Source organism: Macaca thibetana, chromosome 8 (genome assembly GCF_024542745.1).
Source record: "Macaca thibetana thibetana isolate TM-01 chromosome 8, ASM2454274v1, whole genome shotgun sequence".
NCBI lineage: Eukaryota > Metazoa > Chordata > Mammalia > Primates > Cercopithecidae > Macaca > Macaca thibetana.
The window spans coordinates 46367272-46393536 of NC_065585.1; the positions used below are offsets into that span (position 1 = coordinate 46367272).

General features: G+C 39.4%; 1 protein-coding gene and 1 pseudogene across 5 annotated transcripts in view; one reads left to right on the forward strand and one right to left on the reverse strand.

Moving 5' to 3' along the window:
- The window catches only part of STK3 (serine/threonine kinase 3), a 332138-nt gene that overhangs the window by 23490 nt on the left and 282383 nt on the right, over window positions 1-26265 (forward strand). For all 5 annotated transcript variants that reach the window (XM_050801203.1, XM_050801204.1, XM_050801205.1 and 2 more), the window contains exon 2: window positions 20694-20774. In XM_050801203.1, the coding sequence (XP_050657160.1) occupies window positions 20694-20774 (81 nt within the window). The remainder of the gene's footprint in view (window positions 1-20693; window positions 20775-26265) is intronic.
- On the reverse strand, window positions 13629-14201 carry LOC126961546 (60S ribosomal protein L19-like; annotated as a pseudogene).

The window sequence follows — 26265 nt, forward strand, 5'->3', positions numbered from 1 at the left end:
CAGTAGCTAGGACTACAGGCACCCATTACTATGCCTGGCTAATTTTAAAATATTTTATAGAGACAAGATCTCGCTATGTTGCCCAGGGTAGTTTTGAATTCCTGGCCTCAAGCAGTCTTTTCACCTCGGCCTCCCAAAGTGCTGGAATTGCAGGTATGAGCCACTGTTTCTGGCTGGAAATTCTTACATTGAACAGGAAACAACAAAAATGAGATACAACAAGCTTACTGTTTTGAAGTGCTAGAGAATTTGGATGTTAGTGAAAAAAAAAAAAGGGCATATCCTAATGTTCAAAAATGGTTGCTTTTATCTTTGATTAAGTATATTTCCATTGTCAAATAGGAGATTATGCTCTTCCCTACTTAATGAGATAGTTTTAAATGATAGATGTCTTAAGTTTGTTTGTGCTGCTGTAACAAAATGCCATAGACTGGGTAATTTATAAAGAAGAAAAATTTATTTACTCACAGTTCTAGAGGCTACGAAGTCCACGATCAAGCTGCCAGCAGGTTTGGTTGTCCAATAAGGGCTGCTCTGTGACTCCAAGATAGTGCCTTGTTGCTGTATCCTCTGGTGGTGAGGAATGCTGTGTTTTCACATTGTGAAAGGACAAGGGTGAAATCTCTTTTATTAGGGCCTTAATCCCATTCACAAGGTGAGGAACCCTCATGACCTAATTACCTTTTAAAGGCCCAACTTCTTTTCAAAGGGTCTTGATCTTGTCTCGGTTGGAGTGTGGTGGTATGGTGATCATAGCTCACTATAACCTCAAACTTCTGAAAGTACCCCACCTTTTAATACATGACATTGACCATTTAGATTCAGCACCTGAATTTTGGAGGGGACATATCCAAAACATAGCAATAGGAAAACCAGATTGCATTTGCTACTTGCTTATTTTAAAAAAGGTAATTCCAGAGTATGTCTGCCTAAGCACATAAGAAATCCTCCCTCTTAACGTCCACGAGAGGTACTTTGTGGGTGACTTGTTCTCCACAAAATTCCCAAGCAACTAGAAGAGTGCATGCTCTAAAGGCAGTCAGTCAAGAATAACATTTTTGGGGGCCTTTGATTAAAAACATTACCTTTATGATGATGTTCTGAGGTGTTAAAATTCACAGTATGTCAAAGACAGATGAAACTATGTATATTACATTGTGTTTGCCAAGTCAGGAAAATAGAAAATTGTGTTGTGTGTGTATTTTATATTGACTTTTAATTATGAGATTTTTTTGACTGTAAGGATTTTAAAAATAGACAGTATAAGAATTATTTAAAATTCGTAACTGAAAAGATTTTCATGTAAAACACCAGAAAAAGAGGAAATAAAGACAAAATGACATAAAACATGAATTGTTTACCAAAATAAATCATGTGTTTTCACTTGACCAATGCCTCACAGATTGTCTTTTTGCCTAAGTTAAATTAGTAACATTCCAATTGTTCCACATATTGAGAAAATGAGATGCGGGGACTAATAGAAAATTCTCGTGTTTACTGGATTCATTTGGGGGATCTTTGACTTATTTGTTTAAAGTGAGCCATATTATGAGCTGCTTTGAAGCAAACATTTAACTCCTGGAGAATCATGTAGCCATTGGATTACTTTTTTGGTTTAATATTAATGAGATTTGTTAACATAGTGCTGCCTCTATCACTGTACCATGTGGATGGCTTCATCTTGGCCTTAGCCATGAAGATGAAGTCTCTTTGATTTCTAAGGTGCAATTGTCAATTTTTAAAAAATATTGCTTATCTTTCCGTAGGAATATGCTCTTCAATGGTTCGCAAAATGTTTCTACTTTATTCTTTCTCCCTGTTCATTAGTTCCCCTCCCTCTTTTAAAATTTCTTTCTCTGCTCGGTCTATTTCATCAACCATTCTTTTGCTAATATCTTTAACTCTCTTATATCATTGGTATTTTGTGGCATCTGCCTGGAAAATGCTAACTCTGGACAAATTCTACCGTCAGAGTTCTGAGCAGCATTGAAGAAAATACACAAACTCTAAGATTGCCAGCTTGTCAATTTCTACTAGAAAAACTGGCTGAAGTTTTAAAAGATAGGATCATTAATATTTTTATGTAATAAAGTTCATGTTCTCTAAGTGTGCAGTTTGATGAGTTTTGACGAAGTGTGTATAATCCTGTAACTGCCACCCAAATCAAGATTTAGAACATTTCTACCACCTCAAAAAGTTGTGTTATGTTCCTTTGCGGTCAGTTATCTTACTTTCTCTCAGTTTTGGCATGCACCTTTCAAAGTGGTGTGTAATGACAAACCAGAAAGGCTTCTGGGATTTTGATTGATTGCCTTGATCTAAGCTCAAACTTGGGAGGATTGACTTTAAAAATATTGTCTTCCAGTCCTTGCACATGACATACTTGTCCTAAGGGAGAGAGAGAGAGAAGGAAAAGCCATCTGCTGATGGGGGAAGGATAGGGATATTTTACATTCTGACCCCAGGCAAAAAATCATGTTTCTGATGGGCAAGTAGAAACAAAAGCTGTCTGCCCTGAATTCAGGTGGGCCAGGAAACCACCCCTTAACAGCAATTGCCGATATAGAAGCTGCAGTAAGTTATCGGAAGATCTAATTAAGATAATTGAAGAGTGTAGCTGCTGTAAACAACAGATTTTCAATGTAGATGAAACAGCTTTCTACTGGAAGGTGATGTCATCTAGGACTGTCATAGCTAGGGAAAAGATGTCAGTGACTGGCTTCAAAGTTTCAAAGTACAGACTGACTTTCTTGTTAGGGACTAATGAAGTTGGTGACTTTAAGTTGAAGCCGACGCTCATTATCAGTCCAGAAATCCGAGGCCTGACTTTAATAATTGTCATTCTGACTGGTACTAATGGTATATTATTGTAGTTTTGATTTGCATTTCTCTTATGATTAGTCATGTTGAGCATTTTTTCATATGTTTGGCCACTTGTATGTCTTTTGATAAAAGTTTGTTCATGTCTTTTGCCGATTTTAAAAATGGGTTTATTTGCTTTTTACTTTTTGAATTAAGTTTCTTACAGATTCTAGATATTAGACCTTTGTCGACTGCAGAGTTTGCAAATATTTTCTCCTATTCTGTAGGTTGTCTGTTTACTCTGTTGATAGTTTCTTTTGCTATACAAAAGCAGCTTTTTAGGTTAATTAGATCCCACTCATCAGTTTTTTGGTTGCAATTGCTTTTAGTCATAAATTCTTTCCCAAGGCTGATGTCCAGAATGGTGTTTCCTGTGTTTTCTTCTGGGATTCCTACAGTTTGAAGTCTTCTATTTAAATCTTTAATCCATCTTGAGCTAGGGGTCCAGTTTCATTCTTTTGCATATGACTAGCCAGCTATCCCACCACCATTTGTTGAATTAAGGAGTCCTTTCCCTGTCGCTTTTGTCAATTTTGTTGAACATCAGATGGCTGTAGGTGTGCAACTTTATTTCTGAGTTCTCTATTCAGTTCCATTGGTCTATGTGTCTGTTTTGGTACCAGTAACTTGATTTTTTGGTTAAAGTAGCCTTATAGTATAGTTTGAAGTTGGGTAATGTGATATCTCTGACTTTGTCCTTTTTACTTAAATGATTGCCTTGGCTATTTAGGCCCTTTTGGTTCCATATGAATTTTAGAATAGTTTTTTTCTAGTTCTGTCAAAAATGATGGTAGCACGATAGGAATAGTGTTGAATCTGTGGATTGCTTTGGGCAGTGTGGTCATTTTAATGATGTTGATTTTTCCACTTCATGAACATGAAATGTTTTTCCATTTGTTTGTGTCATCTCTGATTTCTTTCAGCAGTGTTTTGTAGTTCTCCTTGTAGAGATCCTTCATCTCCTTGGTTAGATGTATCCCTAGGTATTTTATTTTATTATTTTATTTTATTTTGTGGCCGTTGTAAATGGGATTATGTTCTTGATTTGGCTCTCAGCTGGAACATTACTGGTGTATAGAAATGCTACTGGTTTTTGTTCATTTTGTATCCTGAAAACTCAAGTAGTTTATCAGTTCTAGGAGCCTTTGGTGGAGCCTTTAAGGTTTTCTAGGTATAGAACCAAATTGTCCGTGAAGAGATACTGTTTGCTTTCTCCTTTTTTTACTTGGATGCCTTTTATTTCTTTCTTTTGCCTTACTGTTCTGGCGAGGACTTTCAATACTGTGTTAAATAGGAGGGCTAAGAGTGGGCATCCTTGTCTTATTCCAGTTCTCAAGGGGAATGCTTCCATTTTTTGCCCACTCAGTATGATGTTGGCTGTGGGGCTGTCATAGATGGCTCTTACTGTTTTGAGGTATGTTCCTTTGATGTCTAGTTTGTTCAGAGTTTTGTTTTTTTTTTTTTAATGAGGGGATGTTGAATTTTGTTGAAAGCCTTTTCCATGTCTGTTGAGATGGTCATAAGATTTTTATTTCAAATTCTGTTTATGTGGTGGGTCACATTTATTGATTTGCATATGTTGAACTAACCGTGCATCCCAGGAATGAAACTTCCTTGACCATGGTGAATTAAGTTTTTGATGTGCTGCTGTATTTGGTTTACTAGTTTTTTTTTTTTTTTTTTTTTTGCTATGAAATCTCATTCTTGTCCCCTAGTCTGGAGTGCAATGGGATGATTTTGACTCACTGTAACCTCCGCTTCCTGGGTTCAGGCGATTCTCCTGCCTCAGCCTCCTGAGTAGCTGGGGTTACAGGTGCATACCACCATGCCCCGCTAATTTTTTGTGTTTTAAGTAGAGACGGGGTTTCACCATGTTGGGCAGGCTGGTCTCGAACTCCTGACCTCAGGTGATCCGCCCGCCTCGGCCTCCCAAGTGCCTTGTTGGTAATTTTTAAGTTATACCATTTCAATCTCGCTGCTTGCTGTCTATCTGTTCAGAGTATCTAATTCTTCCTGATTTAAGCGAGGAAGGTTTTATCTTTCCAGGAATTTATCATCTCCTCTAGGTTTTCTAGTTTATGCACATAAAGGGGTTCGTAGTAGCCTTGAATGATCTTTTGTATTTCCTTGGTGTCAGTTGTAATATCTCCCTTTTTGGTTCTAATTGAGCTTATTTGAATTTTCTTTCTTCTTTTCTTGGAAATCTTGTTAATGTTCTATTAATTTTATTTTATCTTTTCAAAGAACCAGCTTTTTGTTTCATTTATCTTTTGTATTTTTTTTGTTTTAATTTAATTTATTTCTGCTCTGATCTTGGTTATTTCCTTTCTTCTACTGGGTTTGGGTTTGGTTTGTTCTTGGTTCTCTAGTTCCTTGAGCTGTGGCCTTAGATTGTCTGTTTGTGCTCTTTCAGAGTTTTTGATGTAGGCGTTTAGGGTTATGAACTTTCCTCTGAGCACTGCCTTTGCTGTATCTCAGGGGTTTTGATAGATTGTGTCACTATTGTTCAGTTCGAAGAATTTTTAAATTTCCATCTTGATTTCATTTTTGACCCAATGATCATTCAAGAGCAGGTTATTTAATTTCCATGTATTTGCATGATTTTGAAGGTTCCTTTTAGAGTTGATTTCCAATTTTATTCCACTATGGTCTGAGAGAGTACTTGATATAATTTCAGTTTTCTTAAGTTTATTGAGGCTCGTTTTGTGGTCTCTCATGTGGTCTATCTTGGAGAAAGTTCCATGTGCTGTTGAATAGAACGTATATTCTGCGGTCGTTGAGTAGAATGTTCTGTATATATCTGTTAAGTCCATTTGTTCCAGGGTATAGTTTAAATCCATTGTTTCTTTGTTGACTTTTTGTCTTGATGACCTGTCTAGTGCTGTCAGTGGAGTGTTGAAGTCCCCCACTATTATTGTTGCTGTCTCATTTCTTAAGTCTTTTAGTAATTGTTTTATAAATTTGGGAGCTCCAGTGTTAGGTGCATATATATTTAGGATTGTGGTATTTTCCTGTTGGACAAGGCCTTTTATCATTATATAATGACTCTCTTTGTCTTTTTTAATGGCTGTTGCTTTAAAGTTTGTTTTGTCTGGTATAAGAATAGCTATTCCTACTCGCTTTTGGTGTCCATTTGCATGCAATGTCTTTTTCTACCCCTTTACCTTAAGTTTATGTGAGTCCTTATGTGTTAGGTGTGTTTCTTGAAGGCAGCAGATGGTTGGTGAATTCTTACCCATTCTGCAATTCTTTCTCTCTCTCTATATATATAGATATATTTATTTATTTATTTTGAGATGAAGTCTCATTCTTGTCCCCCAGTCTGGAGTGCAATGGCGCAATTTTGCCTCACTGCAACCACTGCCTCCTGGGTTCAAGCGATTCTCCTGCCACAGCCTACTGAATAGTTGGGATTATAGGTGCGCACCACCACACCTGGCTAATTTTTGTATTTTTAGTAGAGACAGGGTTTCACCATGTTGTCCAGGCTGGTCTCAAACTCCTGACCTTGTGATCTGCCTACCTCGGCCTCCCAAAGTGTTGGGATTACAGGTGTGAACTACCACGCCTGGCCAATTCTGTATCTTAGGTAGAATGTTTAGACCATTTACGTTCAGCGTTGGTATTGAGATGTGAGGTATCGTTCCACTCATTATGTGATTTGTTGCCTGTATACCTTGTTTTTTTTGTTTTGTTTTGTTTTTTAAATTGTATTTTTGTTTTATAGGTCCTGTGAGACTTATGCTTTAAAGGGGTTCTGTTTTGATGTGTTTCCTGGCTTTGTTTCAAGATTTAGAGCTCCTTTTAGCAGTTTTTGTAATGCTGACTTGGTAGTGGCAAATTCCCTCAGCATTTGTTTGTCTGAAAAATACTTTATCTTTCCGTCATTTATGAAGCTTAGTTTCGCTGGGTGCAAAATTCTTGGCTGACAATTGTTTTGTTTGAGGAGGCTGAAGACAGGGCCCCAGTCCCTTCTAGCTTGTAAAGTTTTTGCTGAGAAATCTGCTGCTAATCTGATAGGTTTTCCTTTAAAGGTTACCTGGTGCTTTTTCCTTGTGGCTCTTAAGATTCTTTTCTTTGTCTTAACTTTAAATAATTTAATGACAGCGTGCCTAGGCGATGATCTTTTTGCAGTGAATTCCCCAGGTGTTCTTTAAGGTTCTTGTATTTGGATGTCTAGGTCTCTATTAAGGCCGGGAAATTTTTCCTTGATTATTCCCCCAAATATTTTTCCAGGCTTTTAGATTTATCTTCTTTCTCAGGAACGCTGATTATTCTTAGTTTTGGTCGTTTAACATAATCCCAGACTTCTTGGAGGCTTTGTCCATATTTTCTTGTTCTTTTTCTTTTGTCTTTGTTGGATTGGGTTAATTCAAAAACCTTGTCTGTGAGCTCTCAAGTTCATTCTTCTACTTTTTCGATTCTATTGCTGAGACTGTCCAGAGCATTTTGCATTTCTATAAATGTGTCCATTGGTTCCTGAAGTTTTGTTTTTTATTTATGCTGTTTCATTGAATATTTCTTCCTTCAGTTCTTGTATTTTTTTTTTTTTGAGACGGAGTCCCGCTCTGTCGCCAGACTGGAGTGCAGTGGTGCGACCTCGGCTCACTGCAACCTCCAGCTCCCAGGTTCAAGTGATTCTCCTGCCTCAGCCTCTGGAGTAGCTGGGACTACAGGTGCGCACCACCACGCCAAGCTAATTTTTGTATTTTTAGTAGAGATGGGGTTTCACCATGTTGGCCAGGATGATCTCGATCTCCTGACCTCGTGATCCGCCCGCCTTGGCCTCTCAAGTGCTGGGATTACAGGCGTGGGCCACCGCACCTGGCCCATATTTCTCTTGGCTCTTTAAATTGTCTCAGCTCCAGGTAAGGTCTGAATCTTCTCCCATAATCTAGACCTTCACGTTCCCCAGTTGGGGGTGTGTGTTCGGGGGCAGACAATCTCCCTTTCCCACTTCCACAGCTTGGGCACTCAAAATATTTGGGATGTCTGCCAGGTCCTGCAGGAGCAGTCCACTTCCTTCAGAGGGTCTCTGGGTTTTCTTGGCTTTCCTAATGTATTCCTGCAGTCATTCTGGAGCAAAAGTTCAAGATGTGAGCCTCCACACACTGCTCTGAGTGGGAGGTGCAATCTAGTCCTGCCTCCTGTCTGCCATGATATCTGGTCTTGTTTTTTAATCCAACTTGCCACTCTACCTTTAATGTGGAACGTTTAGACCATTTACATTCAAGGTTAACATTGAAATGTGAGGTTTTGGCCAGGCGCAGTGGCTCATGCCTGTAATCCCAGCACTTTTGGAGGTTGAGGTGGGCAGATTACCTGAGGTCGGGAGTTCGAGAACAGCCTGACCAACGTGGAGAAACCCCATCTCTACTAAAAATTCAAAATTAGCTGGATGTGATGGCACATGCCTGTGATATCAGTCACTCAGGAGGCTGAGGCAGGAGAATCGCTTGAACCCAGGAGGTGGAGGTTGCGGTGAGCCAAGATCGTGCCATTGCACTCCAGCCTGGGCAACAAGAGCAAAACTCTGTCTCAAAAAAAAAGAAATGTGAGGATTTGATCCTATCATGAAGTCGTTAACTGGTTGTTTTGTAGACTGTATTGTATAGTTTCTTTATAGGGTCTGTGGGCTATGTACTTAAGTGTGTTTTTGTGGTAGCAGGTATCATTCTTTTGTTTCCATGTTTAGAACTCCCTTAAGGATCTCTTGTAATGTTGGGTCTAGCGGTAATGAATTCTCTTAGTGCTTGCTTGTTTGGAAAACATGTTATTTTTCTTCTGCTTTTGAAGCTTAATTTGTTGGGGGGGGATATGAAATTCTTGGTTGGAATTTCTTTTTAGAATGCTGAAAATTGGCTGGGTGCAGTGGCTTACACCTGTAATCCCAGCATCATTTTGGAGGCCAAGGCTGGCAGATTGCTTGAGGTCAGGAGTTTGAGACCAGCCTGGCCAAAATGGTGAAACCCTGTCTCTACTAAAAATATAAAATTTGGCTGGGCATGGTGCCACGTACCTGAAATCTTAGTTACTTGGGAGTCTGAGGCACGAGAATCGCTTGAACCCAAGAGGCAGAGGTTCAGTGAGCCGAGATCACGTCACTGCACTCCAGCCTGGGTGACAGAGCAAGACTTCATCTCAAAAAAGAAAAAAGCATGCTGAAAATAATCCCCCTAGTTTCTCCTAGCTTGTAAAATTTCTACTGAGAAGCACACTGGTAGCCCGATGGGGTTTCCTTTGTATGTAACCTGACCTTTTTCTTTAGCTTTAAGATTTTTTTTTTTTCTTTTAACATTGACCTTGGACGGCCTGGTGAGTATATGCCTTGGTGATGTTCATTTTGTTTGTTATCTCCCAAGTGTTGTCTGGATTTGTATATTATCTCACAGGTGTTGTCTGGATTTGTTGTATCTGGATGTCTATCACTCTAGCAAGATTAGGGAAATTTTTTTGAGTTAGTTCCTCAAATATATTTTCCAGGTTGTTTGCTTTTTCTCCTTCTGTATCATGAATGCTAATAATTTATAGGTTTCATCGCTTTACATAATCCTGTGTTTCTTAAAGACTTTGTTCAATTTTAAAAGTTCATTTTCCTCTATTTTTGTGTGACTGGGTTAGTTCAAAAGATCAGCCTTCATCCCTTTCTTCTTTTTTCCTTTTGTTTGTCTGTTTTGCAGTGATATGATCATGGCTCACTGCAGCCTTGGACTCCCAGGCTCAGGTGATCCTTTCACCCCAGCCTCCCAGGTAGCTAGAACTATAGGTGCGAGCCACCATACCCAGCTAATTTTTAATTTCTTTGTAAAAACATGGTCTCTTTATGTTTTCCAGGATGGTCTCAAGTTCCTTGGCTCAAATGATCTTCCTGCCTCAGCCTCCTCAAGTGTTGGGATTATAGGCATGAGCCACCATGCCTGGCCTGGAATTCTTTCTTTTGCTTGGTCCAGTCTATTGATAAAGCTTTCAGTTATATTTTGAAATTTCTTAAGTAAACCTTTTTCAGTCCCAGAAGCTCTGATTGATTTCTTTTAAAGATCTTTACCTCTTCTTTTATTTGCTGGATTTCCTTTGAAGTGTGTTAGTATTGATTTTCAGTCTTGTCTTGGATGCCTTTGAGCTTCCTTGCAACCCATGCTTTGAGTTCTTTGTCATTTCTGAGTGTCCTTTTTGGTTGAGGACTGTTGCTGGAGAGCTAGTGTGATCCTTTTGTGGTGGCACTACATTCAGATTTTTCATGGCGCCAGTATTCTTGCACTGGTTTCTGCCCATCTGGAGACACTGGCACTGCTAATTTGTGTGATTATTTTTGTACTGGTAGGATTTTTTCTTTCTTATAATGTTTTTTCTTCTTTCCCTTTCCCCTTTTCCTTAGGGGGTGTAAGTGGAAATAATGCTGTGTAGAGTCTTTTGGCTTTGTATTTATAGTCCTATGCACTTCAGTTGGCAGGTTTTATATTGGGCTGTGTAGTTTGTCCTATAAACCAGTAGAAGGCCCTTATGGGTAAGAGCCAGGTGTTGCCAGTGTGACTGGGTATATATTTGATCCTTGTTTACTGGGAGCAGCTCTCCGTTGCCTCAGGCAGTGGGCTGGTTTGTGGATTGTATAGTGGTCTGAGTTTCCTGCTCAGCCCTGAGGGGGCAGAGGGCAAGATATGTAGGGCTGGACTGGGCACTTTCACCACCAGGTCCTCCAATGGCAAGCACAAGTGTCAGTGCATAGGGAGAATCCAGTGGGTAGTCACCAAGCACCCAGAGGTGTACCTGGGTGTGGCGCTGGGAGACCTCCTTGGCCCTAAGTTCTCTACACAGGGATGGGCGGCAGCTTAAACTCCTAATCCTGAAGAGTAGGTGCTCCAGATGACTGGACATCTGCCTGGGCATGAAGTGGAGAGGGTCCCCCCGACCCTACCACCACTAAGATGTCTGTGGAGGAGGGTTGGGGTGATCTAAGCTGCTGAACCAGGCAAGCAGGTGCTCTGAATGCCTGGAGATATGCCTGGGCATGAAGCAGGGAGGGCCTCCCTGTACCCAGATCTCTTCATAGGAAGAGTGGCATGGCCCAAGATGGCAGTTTGGGCAAATAGGTACTTTGAATATCTGAAGATCTTCTTGGGCGATGGTGTGGAAGGGCCCTGTTGCACCATAATCTATATACAGAAGGATGGAGCAGTTCAGGCTGCTGATCCAGGTGAGTGGGTGCTCTGAATGCCTGGGAGATCTATCTGAGTGTGAAGCAGAGAGGGCCTCCCTACACTAGGATCTCTGCATAGGAAGGGTGAGGCAGATCAGGCTGCCGATTCAGGTGAGCAGATGCTCTGAATGCCTGGAGATTTGCCTGGGCCTGGAGCAGAGAGGGCCCCTCTGCACAGAATCTCTGTACAGGAAAAGTGGGGCAACTCAATCTGCTAGTCCGTGTGAGCAGGTGCACTGGATATCTGTTTCCATGTGGAGTGGAGAGGGCCCCACTGTACACAATCTATGCACAGGAAGGGTAAGGCAGCTCAGACTGTGGATGTAGTTGGGGGGGGGGTGCTCTGAATACCTCTAGATCTGCCTACATGTGGAGCAGAGAGGCCTCCCCTGTGCCATGATCTATATCCATGAAGGGTGAGGTGGTTCAGCCTGCTTGTCCAGGCAAACAGTTGCTCCAAATGCCTGGATTTTTGCCAGGGAGTAGAGCAGAGAGGGCCCTGCTGCACCACATTCTCAGAGGAACAGGCTGTGGCAACCAGCCATGACACATGCAGACCAGTTCCAGGTTGCCAACCTGGATCTGGCTCCAAATCTGGTTGTCCAGGAGAAACTACAGCCGTAGCAGCTCTCCTCTCATCCTAGACCTGCAGTGGAGGAGAGCACAATCCTGGCACCTAGTGCTGAGGCACTAACTACAGTGTGGCTGTGAAGACCCCTGTCCTGCTCCAGAGCCAGATGCCTATGTGGCCATGCTGCTGGGTTGCCAAAGAATGGTTGACTTGTATGCACCCACATTTATTTTTATTTTTTATTTTTATTTTTTTTTTTAAATTTATTTATTATTATTATACTTTAAGTTGTAGGGTACATGTGCATAACGTGCAGGTTTGTTACATATGTATACTTGTGCCATGTTGGTGTGCTGCACCCATCAACTCATCATTTACATCAGGTATAACTCCCAATGCAATCCCTCCCCCTCCCTGCACCCACATTTAAAATGGTGTTCTGTTCTCTGTCCTGGGTCTGGGAAATGCCAGTAGCTTTTCCCAGTGTCTGTCCCTCACAGCATCTCCAAACCAGCCTGTCCCCAAGTTAGATCCAGGTCTTGGAAGAAACAAAGTGCTCTTTCTTGACCTGGGTTGCTCAGATCCCCAGTGGAAAAGTGAGTCACAGAGGGAGGCTTTCTGACTGTCTTGCATACTTGGGCTTCCCTCACTTTTATCAATTGGATGCCATCATAGGGGCTGTTTGTGTTTGTGTGTCTTCCTTGGATCTCGGGTGTCCATCACGATTCCAGTGGATTCCTGTTTTCCTTTGTGAATTAAAGCTCTCAGAGTTGACCTTTGTACACTATCTTGCTATTTCCGAGAGAATAAGGCCCACTGAAAGCCTCTAATCTGCCATCTTGGAAATAAAAAAGGATTTAGAATATAATCTTAATTGAGAAAGCAGTGGCAGGGTTTGAGAGGATTGACTCCAATTTTGAAAGTTCTGCTTGTGGGTAAGATGCATCAAACAGCATCACATGCTATAGAGAAATCTTTTGGGAAGGAATAATTAATTGATGTGGCAAACTTCGTTGTTGTCTTATTTTAAGAAATTTCCACAGCTACCCCAACATTTTGCTACCACCACACTGATCAGGAAGAAGTTATTAACATAGAGGCAAGACTCTCCACCAGCAAAAAGATTTTGACTTGTTGTAGATTCAGATGATCATTGGCATTTTTAGCAATAAAGTGTTTAAAATCTTTTTTACTTTTGATTTTTATGGGTACATAGTAGGTGTATATATTGGGTACATGAGATATTTTGATACAGGCATATAATGCATAACAATCATCAGGGAATAGAGGGTATCCTTCACCTCAAACATTATTTTTATATTGAGGTATATATATATTTTTTCAGACATAATGCTATTATATATGTAATAGACTACAGTATAGTGTAAACATTTATATGTCCTGGGAAAACAAACATTTTTATGTTTTTTGCTTTATTGTGGTATTTGCTTTATTGATGTGGTCTGAAACCGAACCTGCAGTATCTCTGAGATATGCCTATATGTCTTTCCTGTGAATACTTTTAGTATTTTTTCTCTATACAAAATTTATACCTATACAAATTGCTGATGTTCAGCAATTTGATCATAATATATCTTGGCTCTCTTTCTCACCTTCTCTCTCTCTCTTTGTGTTTTATCTTTTCAAATTTGTTGAATTTGATGCATCTGTGTGGGTTTATGGTTTACATAAAATTTGGAAAATGTTTCTCCTTATTTCCCTCCTTCCTTGCCTTACTTTTCTTTCATTACTTCCCATCCCGTTTGTTTATTTTTCATGTGGGACTCAGGCTTTTTGTTTCTTCCTTTATTTAAATAACATTTTTTCCTTTTCAAATGATTCATGTTTTGTGCTGCACTGTCTAATCTCATTTTAATCTTATTCAACACAAATTTTGTTTCAGATATATATATTTTTTTTGTAGATAAAGATGTGTTTTATTTTAATGATTGATCTGTGTAATCACCAAGACCACTATGTACAGACAAGAAAAGGGAAGCTTTATTTCCTGGTCTCTTGCTCCTTGGACAAAGTCTTGATATGCTCTTCCCTCTTTGCCTGGAGGCGCTGTTCGTGGTACTTGCATGCTTCCTTGATCTTAGACCAGCAGGCCTCTGCCTGGTCAGCCAGGAGCATCTTGTGGGGCTGTGTGCCTTCAGCAGGCAGATGTGTTCCATGAGAATCGGCCTGTTTTTGAACACACTCCCTTTTACCTTCAGGTACAGGCTGTGATACGTGTGGCAGTCAGTCTTTTTAGATTCACAGTATCTTTGAGCAGCTGACGCAGAATTCCCGTTCTCCTCACCCAAGTTATCTTCTCTGGCATTTGAGCATTGGCTGTACCCTTTTTGCTTACCTGTGTCCATGTACCTGCCCTTCTGGCAGGCCAAGGTGCTTTTCTGGCAGTGAGCCCAGGAACGGACAGTCACCGACTTAACGGACAATCAGCACACCTTTGATCAGCTTCTGGATGTGCTGACAGGAGTTGGCATGGCAGATTTCATTGGTCTCCTTGGTGTCCAGCCAGATCTTTTTGCCACAGCAGAGGATGCTAGAGGTAAGCCCCTTCTGAAGCCTTGAACATACTCACAGCTTCTGCTGCAGCAACAAAAGCAAATATTTTATTTTTTATCTCTTAAATTTCCATTTATCTTTCCCTCATCTTCCATTTCCTTTAACATCTGTGAGTATGTGAAAGTATATTCATAAGAGCTTTTTATAAGATATTTATCAATTTCACCGCCTCTGTTGTTTCTGGGTCTGTTTTATTGACTAATTTTTCTCTTTATGAGTTATAGTTCCTGATTACTCATAGGTTTAATAATTTTTGATTGATTTTTTGACATTGTTAATTTTATGTTTGTGAATGTCGAATTTTGTTTTGCTTAAGTTACGGACTCGTTCTGGTAGGCAGTTAAGTAAGTTGTCTTGTGGTTTGGCTTGAGGCTTTTGAGGTTAGTTTTTAAGCTACTCTAGGGAGAATCTGGAATATCCTTTATCTTTTGGTAATATAATCTCCTTTCTAAAATAATGCTTTTCTGAGTTCTTTTCTGAGTGACCTTTATATTCATGGAGTTCTTTCAACTCTGGATAGTAGGAAAGATTCCCTGCCTTGTGATACGTCTGGGAATTTTGCTTTTTATTGCTCCCTGATTGTTTTTTTCCCCTTTAGAAACTGGTTTTGCTGGGCTTTGAGGAGTGTTTTGTAAGCTTGCACAGACTGGCATTTCATGGAAACCTCTAGATAGATTGCTGAACCTTTTTTTTTTTTTTTTTGAGACGGAGTCTGGCTCTGTCGCCCATTCTGGAGTGCAGTGGCGCGATCTTGGCTCACTGCAAGCTCCGCCTCCCGGGTTCACGCCATTCTCCTGCCTCAGCCTCCCGAGTAGCTGGGACTACAGGCGCCCGCCACCGCGCCCGGCAAATGTTTTGTATTTTGTAGTAGAGACGGGGTTTCACCGTGTTAGCCAGGATGGTCTCGATCTCCTGGCCTCGTGATCCACCCGCCTCGGCCTCCCAAAGTGCTGGGATTACAGGCGTGAGCCACCGCGCCCGGCCCAGATTGCTGAACCTTTTCTCTGCATAGCTCCCTTCTCCTGATACTCTGTAATGGAAGTTCTATTTGCCTTGATTCCTCACCAAACTCTAAGCTCTATTTCTTCAACTCAGCAAAATTGCTTGGTTCTGTTTGAGTTCTTCTTTTCCTGTGCTACAGTCTGACATAGTCTCTAGATCTAAAGCCTGGGTGATGGCAGGGCTCATCTTATTTCTTCTCCTTCTCTTGGGGACCTCACTATATCCAGTTCTGGAATACCTGATAGCCAGCATCTGAAAATAGTTTCTTACATTTTGTTGAGTTTTGTAGCTATTTACAGCTGACAGGTAATTCTGCTTCCTGTCACACCTGGTGGCTGGAAGTGGAAGTTCTACAATGGATACTTAAACTTCGAAGCTGCTTGAACTTTTGGTAGCTTTTGATGTAGCCAAATATTACCTTCTTGTGCTTCATGACCTCATTTCTTAAATATTGGTGTTTCCTTGATATGTGTTTTGTGTTTGACTCTTATTTTTTCTTAGACATTTTCTTGATGATTTTGTCTCTTCTGAAGGCTTTAAGCTATGTGCTGATGACACCAAGAATTATATTTCTAGTTCAAGTCTCTCCTGAGATTTGTAAATCCAGTTGCTTACTGGAAATCTACTTTTAGATGACTAGAATTGAGCCCATCTTATTCCCCTCCAGACTGTTTTTTTTTTCCTGTGTTTCCTACCTTAGTAAATGGCATTACAATCCACTCATTTGCAAAAACAAATTAATGACATTTTTTGTATGGCAGAAAATCAAATAGATGGCACAGTTAAAAATAAGTGACGTCAAAATGAAAATGAAAATGTTTTTAATCTCAAAAAAAGGGCTAGTTTCCTTTGTATACAGATAAGAAAAGGACTGAAAACCCAGTGGAAAAATGATTAAAGAACAAGTAGGTGATTTTAGTTTCTTAATCATATTGAAAAGATGGTCAACTTCACTCATAATAATACAAGTTAAGTCTACACTGAGCTAATAACTTTTCATCACAGATTGGCTAAAATCCAAATAATTTCATTAAATACCCTATTGGTGAAACTGTGGGAAAGAAGGGCTCTAATATATTGCTTGTTGGAGAATAAATTGGTACAAACTCTATGAAGGACAACTTGCTGAAATCAGTATATGTGTATATATATTTATAGAACATACAAGTATAATAGGTAAAATGTACCATAATGTAATCAATAATTTTAATAATTACCATATAGTTATTATAATAGTGATCTTATGTTATACCACATTATTAAAATTATGTTATGTGATTATATACTTGTCAGTATATCTACTTTTATATTGATGTGTGTATGAATGTGTCTGTATTCTCAGTTTCATTTCTGGGAATTTATTCCACATATATTCTAGCACATGTATTAATTGACTTATACATAAGGTTACTCATCGCAGCATTGTTTATCGTATCAAAAGAGAACCTGGATGTCCATAAGCAAAAGACTGGGCAAGTAAGATGTGCTATATCTCTGTAATTGAATAGAATGCAGCTGTAAAAAAGAACAGTGATGCTTTATACAGGTTTAGAATCTCTTATCTGAGATGCTTGGGACCAGAAGTGTTTCAGATATCTGAATTTTTTTTTTTTTTTTTTTGTATTTTGAAGTATTTGCATATACATGATGAGATATCTTGGGGCTGGGACCCAAGGCCAAACATGAAATTTATTTTGTATCTGCATTATACACATAGCCTGTGGGTAATGTTACACAATATTTTAAGTAATTTTCTGCATGAAACAAAGTTTGCATACATTGAACCATCAGAAAGCAAAGGTGTCACTATCTCAGCCACCCATGTGGACAGTCTGTGGGGTTGTTTGGCATCACCATCATTTCTGACTCTGAATTTACATGCTACTGATAAGCAATCATTTTCTTATACTTGCTCATGCATAAGTACTTACCTGTAAAAAACGTGGCATAACATTAATACAGTGGAAAATAAATATGATCAGGGTAATTAAGCAGCACAGTAGCATTACCAGAATACCTGTATCAGCTTTTAAACAGCAGGAACAACAAACAACGGCAGGCTTTTAGTTTTCACCTCTGATGCTGATTTTTGATTGAAAGGTTACTACTATACACTGTGTGTGTTTTTGTTTTGTTTTGTTTTGTTTTGTTTTTTAAGGTGAGAAGAAACATCAGAAGCAGCTGAGGGACCAGGAAATAGGTCCGCTAGGGATAAGGAAACATTCTGCTGGATGGCTTTTTAAAATGTTTCCTCTAGAATCGTCTGCCTCATTAACAATGGCTTTTGTCTTAGAAGTCTCTCTTTGCTGGGCGCGGTGGCTCAAGCCTGTAATCCCAGCACTTTGGGAGGCCAAGATGGGCGGATCACGAGGTCAGGAGATCGAGACCATCCTGGCTAACATGGTGAAACCCCATCTCTCCTAAAAATACAAAAAAACTAGCCGGGCGAGGTGGCAGGCGCCTGTAGTCCCAGCTACTCGGGAGGCTGAGGCAGGAGAATGGCTCAAACCCGGGAGGCGGAGCTTGCAGTGAGCTGAGATCCGGCCACTGTACTCCAGCCTGGGCGGCAGAGCGAGACTCTGTCTCAAAAAAAAAAAAAAGAAGTCTCTCTTTGATGTTATAAACTGACGTGATTTCTTGTTCTGTTAAGAATGCATTCTACTTTAGTCCTAAAATAACCCCATCACACCATGTCATCTTCTGGCACTTTTTCTGCAATGTTAACATCTTCTTCATTGTTACTACTACTACTACCATAACCTTGATTCAGAACCATTTCTGCTATTTCTTTTTTCTTTTTTTGAGATAGGGTCTAACTCTGCCACCCAGGCTGTAGTGCCATGGCGTGATCTCAGCTCACTGCAACCTCCACCTCCCAGGCTCAGTCTCCCAAGTAGCTGGGACCACAGGCATGTGCCACCATGCCCACCAAACGTTTGGTATTTCTTAATAGAGACAGGGTTTCGCTGTTTGCCCAGGCTGGTCTTGAACTCCTGAGCTCAAGCGATACGCCTCCCTTGGCCTCCCAAAGTGCTGGAATACAGGCATGAGCCACCGCGCCCCGCCCATTTCTGCTATTTTACCATTGGTCAATGAATGAGCAACTGTAGACTCACTATCAATGTTAAAAACTTATTTGATATCCATTTCTTCCAACTTACTGATAGACTCTGAAGGTATTTTTTTTTTGCATATGTAAGAAAGTCAAACATCTTTTTATTTTTATTTATTATTGTTTTTAAAATTTTTAATTAATTTATTTTTTTGAGACGGAGTCTTGCTGTGTTGCCCAGGCTGGAGTGCAGAGGCGCAATCTTGGCTCACTGCAGGCTCTGTCTCCCGGGTTCACGCCATTCTCCTGCCTCAGCCTCCCAAGTAGCTGGCACTACAGGCGCCCGCCACCACGCCCGGCTTATTTTTTGTATTTTTAGGAGAGACGGGGTTTCACCATTTTAGCCAGGATGGTCTCGATCTCCTGGTGATCCACCAGTCTTGGCCTCCCAAAGTGCTGGGATTACAGTCATGAGCCACCGCGCCTGGCCTATTTTTTTTTTTATCTTGACATACAGAATCCTTCAAAGTCACTGCCTTGTTCATCATCATTACTGAACATAGTTGCAAGCTAGAGATTGTGTCAGGTATGCACAACTGTGTCTTTAGATACTGTGTTCCAGTCATTGACAATAGCATATACAATATTCTAAATGCTAAACTGCTTTTGAAAACCTTACACGCTCATATTTCTGTTCACTGCTGCAGGTAGGCTGTTCAAGAAAGTGTTTTTATATTTATTCTTTATTGATCTGAGGATACCCTACTCACTTGCTGAATTAATGAAGTCACATTTGGGGGAAAGTACATGGAATAAACATTATTTTTAATGAGATTTTTCAGCGGGAGGATGAGCAGAACAGTTGTCAAGGAATAACAAAATCTTGTAGTCATCATCCAGTCCAGCTTCCCTGCAGCAAACCCGAACCACTGCTACAAAATGTTTGTGAAACCAATCAGAAAAGATGTCCGTGGTGACCCATGCCTTTTTGTTAGTCTAGTAATGAACCCAGTCTTTCCCACACAGCAGGTTTACACTTAGTGTGCCTTCTGTGTTAGCACCTCCCAGCACAGTTACTCTGTCCATGGCATTCTTATCCGGTAGGGGCTGTAGTCAGAGTCTTTCTGGGGAACTAACACCAAACTGTGATGTTTCATTAGCATTATAGACTTGTTCTGGTGTCAGATTTTCATCAGTGATGGCCTTGGCAAACTTGTCAATGAATTTTTCTGCTTTTTCATGATCAGCAGTTGCTTTATCACCACAAATCTTTAAAAATTTAATGTTGTGTCTTTTCTTAAATTTCTGCAATCAGCCTGTTGAATATTCACAGTTCCCTTCAATTTTCAGTTCATCGTGATATATCTTTGCTTGTTTCATGCGCACCATACCATTAAGTAGTATGTTTCTCTGCCATGCTGACAGATTTACTCTTTCAGTATACATTTGAGATCTTCATTTTGGTTTTCTGCAGTTAAAAAAAATTTTTCATTAACTTCTGTTCATTGACACTTCAGCGTAGAACTTCAACAATTTATCCTTCTGTTTCTTCAGGTTGTCTATGGTGGTCATTCCAACACCATGCTCTTTTGTAAGACATTTCCCACACTGTTGTCCAGTTTATCCAGCAGCTTGACTTTTTGTGCTAGAGATAAGCATAAATGCTTCCTGTTTTTCTGTCACTTACTCAGATTTTCAACATTGTCTTTGTGCCACAAAGCAGAGAATAAGGAAAAAAACCCACAGTGAGTAATGCACAGTCTTGGCTCCATGTGGGGCATCGTGGGGAACCTATCATTGGTGCATCTGGCCTGTACCTGTGCCATTTAATACCCTTCTTTGGATGTGCTTGGGTGGGAGAATCTGTGCATGCATGGAAAAGATATGTCGGAGCCGAAGCGGGCTGAGGAGGATCTTTTTTCCTTAAATTGTGTTATGTGCTTACAGTTTGACTGTGACTCATTACATGAGGGCAGGTGTGGAATTTTCCATTGTCAGTATCATGTTGGTGCTCCAAAAATTTCAGATCTTGGAGCATTTTGGATTTCAGATTTTTGGATTATGGATGGTTAACCTGTATGGAAAGCTCTCTAACATAGTTTTGTCAAGTGGAAACAGTAGACAACATAACAATATTTATAAAGAAGGGTGTGTATGTGCTTCTTATATATTCAGAGGGGAGGAATTAAGACTATGTATTCATATTTGCATAAAGGTTTCACAAAAAACTAATAAAAGTGATTATTTTTGGAGGTGTTGCTGGGCACATGAGGAACAGGGCTTGAAAGGAGAGAGTTTACTATATATGTTTTTATATTGTTATAGTCTTCTGAATATATTAAAATAAAATTTAAAACTTTGTAAAATTTTAAAAATTAAAAATTTTGTAAAAGGTCTTTAAAGAAATTATTTTCTTTCTTCTTTCTTTTTTAAATCAGTAAACTAAAAAAGCTGAGTGAAGACAGTTTGACTAAACAGCCTGAAGAAGTTTTTGATGTATTAGAGAAGCTTGGAGAAGGGTAAGTACAAAAAATATGAAAGCGTCTAAATAATTTCAGAACAATTTAAAAAATATTGTATGATATTAATCTTTCAACTAGAATATATTTGTATGAATTGAATAGTATTTAGTAGTAATTAAATTTGGCAGGTGATACTGAATTTTAAAGATTAGTTTGTGCTAAATCTGGTAATAGTGTTTTTTCAGAGAAAGTAGGCCATATATATAAGCAAAAAGCAGGAAATGTGCTGTGAAATGATTTTCAAGAGATTTGTTAGTTCATCCCTTATGGCATTCTTATTAATATGCTTGAAGGTTTTGACTTTGTTAGGCAAACGAACATAAGGCCATCCTTTTAGATCTTGGGGCTCATTTTATTTTGGAAAAGGTAAGTAGTTGATATTACAAGAATATCTTAGTGAGGAAAACAGTTTGTATAGGCAGAAGAATAGTTGACATGGTTTCAAAATAATAGTAGAGAAACATGTCTCGGTTCGAGCAGAGAGAAAGGTAGGGAGCGTTTAATGGAATGGCAAAGTATAGGAGAATTTTTGAAATAAGAAAGGTACAAAACAGAATTAAAAGAAGCTTATAGATCAGCAAGAACAAGGACAAGGAAATAGAGAAAATAAAAAGGTAAAATAATAAGCTAGGCCAGGCACGGTGGCTCACACCTGTAATCCCAGCACTTTGGGAGGCTAAAATGGGTGGATCACTTGAGGTCGGGAGTTTGAGACCAGCCTGACCAACATGGAAAAATCCCATCTCTACTAAAAATACAAAATTAGCTGGGCGTGGTAGCAGGCGCCTGTAATCCTAGCTACTCGGGAAGCTGAGGCAGGAGAATCACTTGAACCTGGAAGGTAAAGGTTGCGGTGAGCTGAGATCACGTCATTGCACTGCAGCCTGAGCAACACAAGCGAAGCTCCATCTCAAAAAAAAGAAAAAAAAAAAAAGCTAAACATGATGGAAGGAATAAAATCAAGTGTATTTTTCAGTAAATGTTAATTCTCCCATTAAAAGACAAACTGTTAGAGTAAATGAACATGTGAAACCTACCTATATTTTGTTTATAGGAGATGCAAGTAAAACAAATAATGGAAATATAAGGCTATTTATTTATTATTAATAGAGATGGGATCTTGCTATGTTACCCAGGCTGGTCTTCAACTCCTGGCCTCAAGTGATCCTCCTTCCTTGGCCTCCCAAATTGTTAGGATTATAGATGTGGGCCACTGTGCATAGCTTATAAGGATATTTCTTATAAAAAATATTATGTAAGAGATGAATGTACAAATAAAAAAAAAAGTAATAGCAATTTTTATATTAGATACATTAAAGTTTAAAAGATTTCAACTAAATAAAGAGGTATATTAGGTAGCGATATGAAAGACAATTTATAACAAAACATATCAGACAACATGGCAGCTAAATTTATGACAGAAAAGCTATTAGTGATGTCAGAGGCATCTAATAAAAGTATAATTGTATGGTAGATTTCAGTGTATCTCTTTTAGAATTGGACAGATATAATAGAAAAAAGAGAAAGGACATAGAGGGAGTTAACATTATGATGAATAAACTTGATTTTATAGAAATGTAAATATATATAAAGTAAAAATATATAAAGTACCTGTATGTCTATATAACTATACATATATATTTCTTGCGGACCTGCTTTTTTGGTGTATGTTCAAGGACCATTGATAAAAGAAAAGTTACAAATTCTAAAAAATAAGAGATTTTTACTGGTCACATTTTCTGATTGTATTAAGCTATTCATGTGTTGTTATAAGAAAAATACCTGAGACTGGGTAATTTATAAAGAAAAACTTAATTGGCTCACGGTTCTGCAGACACTACAAAAAGCACGGTGCCAGCATCTGCTTCTGGTGAGGGCTTCTGGAAGGTTATAGTCATGGAAGAAGGCAGAGGGGGAGCAGATGTCTCACATGGTAAGAGCAGGAGCAAGATAGGACAGGGGAGGTGCCAGAGTTTTATTTTTTTTATTTTTAAATTTTTTTGAGACAGAGTTTCTCTCTCGTCATCCAGCCTGGAGTGCAATGGCACGATCTTGGCTCACTGCAATGTCCTCCCGGGTTCAAGGGATTCTCTTGCCTCAACCTCCTGAGTAGCTGGGATTATAGGCGCCTGCCACCACGCCCAGCTAATTTTCATATTTTCAGTAGAGATGAGGTTTCACAATATTGGCCAGGCTGGTCTCGAACTCCTGACCTCAGGTGATCTGCCCACCTCGGCCTTCCACAGTGTTGGGATGACAGGCGTGAGCCACTGCACCCAGCCTGTCACACCGTTTTAAAGAAGCACGTCCTGTGAGAACTCACTCACCATCTCAAGGACACCAACAAGCCATGAGGAAACTGCCCCTATGACCCAAACGTCTCCTAACAGATTCCACCTCCAACATTGGGGATTACATTTCAAAATGAGTTTTGGAGAGGACAAATATGCAAACCATATCACTGATTATACTCACTAAATTAGAAATAAGTAGTTATAATATGACAAAATCCACACCAACTGGAAATTAGGAAACATAATCTGAAGTAACTTGTTGATTGAAGAGGATATTATAAATTATCTACAAAACACTGAAAAGGAGAACACATTGTGCCAGTATCTATGGAATACAGTAAAACTAATTAAGAGAAAAGTTTTAGTTCTAAATTCATTCATTACTAAAGAAGACAGGCAAAAAATAAACTTAGTGCTTAAAGAACTTAGAAAAATTATGAAACATACTGAAAGAAACTGAAGATTGAATTAAAGAAAAAGCTGAAATTAATGAGATAGAAAAAAAATTAAAAATGAAAAATATGAACCCAGCGCAGTGGCTTATGCGCTGTAATCCCAGCATTTTGGGAGGCCGAGGTGGGTGGATCACTTGAGGTCTGGAGTTTGAGACCAGCTTGACCAATATGGTGAAACCCCATCTCTACTAAAAATACAAAAATTAGCCGAGCGTGATGGCATGTGCCTGTAATCCCAGCTACTTGGAAGGCTGAGACAGGAGAATTGCTTGAACCCAGGAGGTGGAGGTTGCAGTGAGTCAAGATTGTGCCACTGCACTCCAGCCTGGGTGACAGAGCGTGACTCTGTCTCAAAAAAAAAAAAAAAAAGATAAATACATATATGTTTATACATACATAAGCTTTCGAAGAGATCAGTAAAATAGTTAAACCTCTTACAGTGTTGACTAAAGAAAATAGAGCAAAAATACAGCAGATTTAGAATAAGAAAGAAGATATAGCCAGTGATAGAGAAATGATTAAATAACTGTTAATTATAAAGATACCAACTCACAGCATATTATTTACAATAGCCAAAATGTGGAAACAACCCAAATGTCCATCTACTATCCCAGATGAATAAACAAAATGTGATATGTCTGTACAAGTGACCTTTTAGCCATGAAAAGGAGTGAAGTACTGGTACATGTTACAGTGTAGTTGGACCTACAAAATATTATGCTAAGTGAAGGAAGAAGCCAGATATAAAAGGTCACATATTGTATGATTTCATTTATAGAAGTATCTAGAATAGATAAATCTATAGAGACAGAAAGCAGATTCTATATATTTTGGAACATACAGATAACGTTTACACAGCACTGTGAACCCACTAAATGCCATTGAATAGTACACTTTAAAATAGTGAATTTTATGTTGTGTGTATTTCACCTCCTCCCCTCCAGAAAGGTTCCAATTATGTTTTATACACTGTTTAAAGGACAGTTAATTATAGCTTTTTTTAAAAAAAATGAAGCTAGTGTAACTTTAATACTGATACCCAGATGTGCAATAAAAGAAAACTGTAATTCAGCCTTGCTTTGTTACTCATTATGGTAACTGTTCCCACCTTGTCTCAGGTGAATAGATGTTGCCACTTCTCTTGTGTTGGGATCCTGTTATCTATTAAACTTAAGGAGCCAGTTTCACTGTTGGCATATTTGTCATCTTTCCCTTGCACTAATAGAGCTTTGATTGATGATGGTATCCTCTGGACGCTTTTTGAAAACATAGTTAGGGAGTTTGTGAGCATGGCACATATAATATATATCCATCTAGTATCCCATTTCCTTGAGTCTTTGATATGCTTCCTTTGGTGTGTACTGAGGCTCACTTAGCATCTCACTTAATATGGGCCACTGTTGAGTCCAGGTTTCAGTTAACTGGCTGAGCAACTGTTAGGGACACCCCCAACTGTTTGAGCTAACATGCTGAGTCTGGAATTTCTGGTCTTTCATCCATATCAGTACATTTCTTCCTCTCTGGATATCTTAGAATTCGCTCTCACACATATTTTTTAGGGTTCTGATAAAAATTGGCAAAATCTTGCAACTTTTTTAGTGTGAATAGTAACTGCTTGGGTTAAATTTTATACTTGTCTCCCTGGTATCTATGGGAGTTGAGTGTAACTTTGGGTCTGGAAGCAATGAGAAGTGGTGGTAGAGTGGTCTGGAGGACCACTCCATTCTCCTGAAAAGTGACTGCTTCAGGAGGTGGAGTCTTCAGGCATTGTAAGGTTAATTTTCTCAGACAGGAGGGCAGAGTTGCTTTTGGTAGCAAGGGAGGCTTGATAGGATTTGGGGATTCAAGGTACTCAGATTAATGAGAATCTATCTAAATGTCCTAATACCAGGTCTCTAGGTACTTCTCTTTACTGTTACATGCCTTAACTTTAACATAACAGACCTGGTGCTGATGTGAATTCAACTTGCAATGTAATTCAGCTTCCAGTAAGAATATACCTAGAGTTTGTTTTTCAGAAATCTCAACCCTGTTTCTGTAAGAATTAAGAAATTCAGAAGTTTTCTGGTTCTCTTAGTCTTGAGCTGGACATTTAAGCCTTTAGCTTGCTGTGTTTGTTCTTTTCCAGTGCAGGCAGAGGCAGCAGCCCATTCTATAGTCCTTATACTTTATTTTCACCATACATTGTATTGATATAGCTACTTGGTCTTTTAAAGCTTTGCTTAGACTCCAGGCAACTAAGGGTGATAATTTAAGTAACTGTTTGCCACTGAATGCCATAGACCATCAGTGTTCTATTTGTTATTTGTATTGAAATCATTACTATCTACACATCTGTATTAGTCTGGTAAAGACATACCCGGGACTGGGCAATTTACGAAAGAAAGAAGTTTAATCGACTTACAGTTCCACATGGCTAGGGAGGCCTCACAATCACGACGGAAGGCAAGTAAGATCAGGTCACATCGTACGTACATGGATGGCAGTGGGCAAAGAGAGAGCTTGTGCAGACAAACTCCCATTTTTAAAACCATCAGATCTCCTCGTGAGACCCATTCACTGTCATGAGAACAGCATGGGAAAGATCTGTCCCCATGATTCAGTGATCTCCCACTGAGTCCCTACCACAACACGTGGGAATTATGGGAGCTACAAGACGAGATTTGGGTGGGAACACAGCCAAACCATATCAACATCTAAGAAAGAACTAATTCAAGATTCTCATCTTTAAGATTCTTT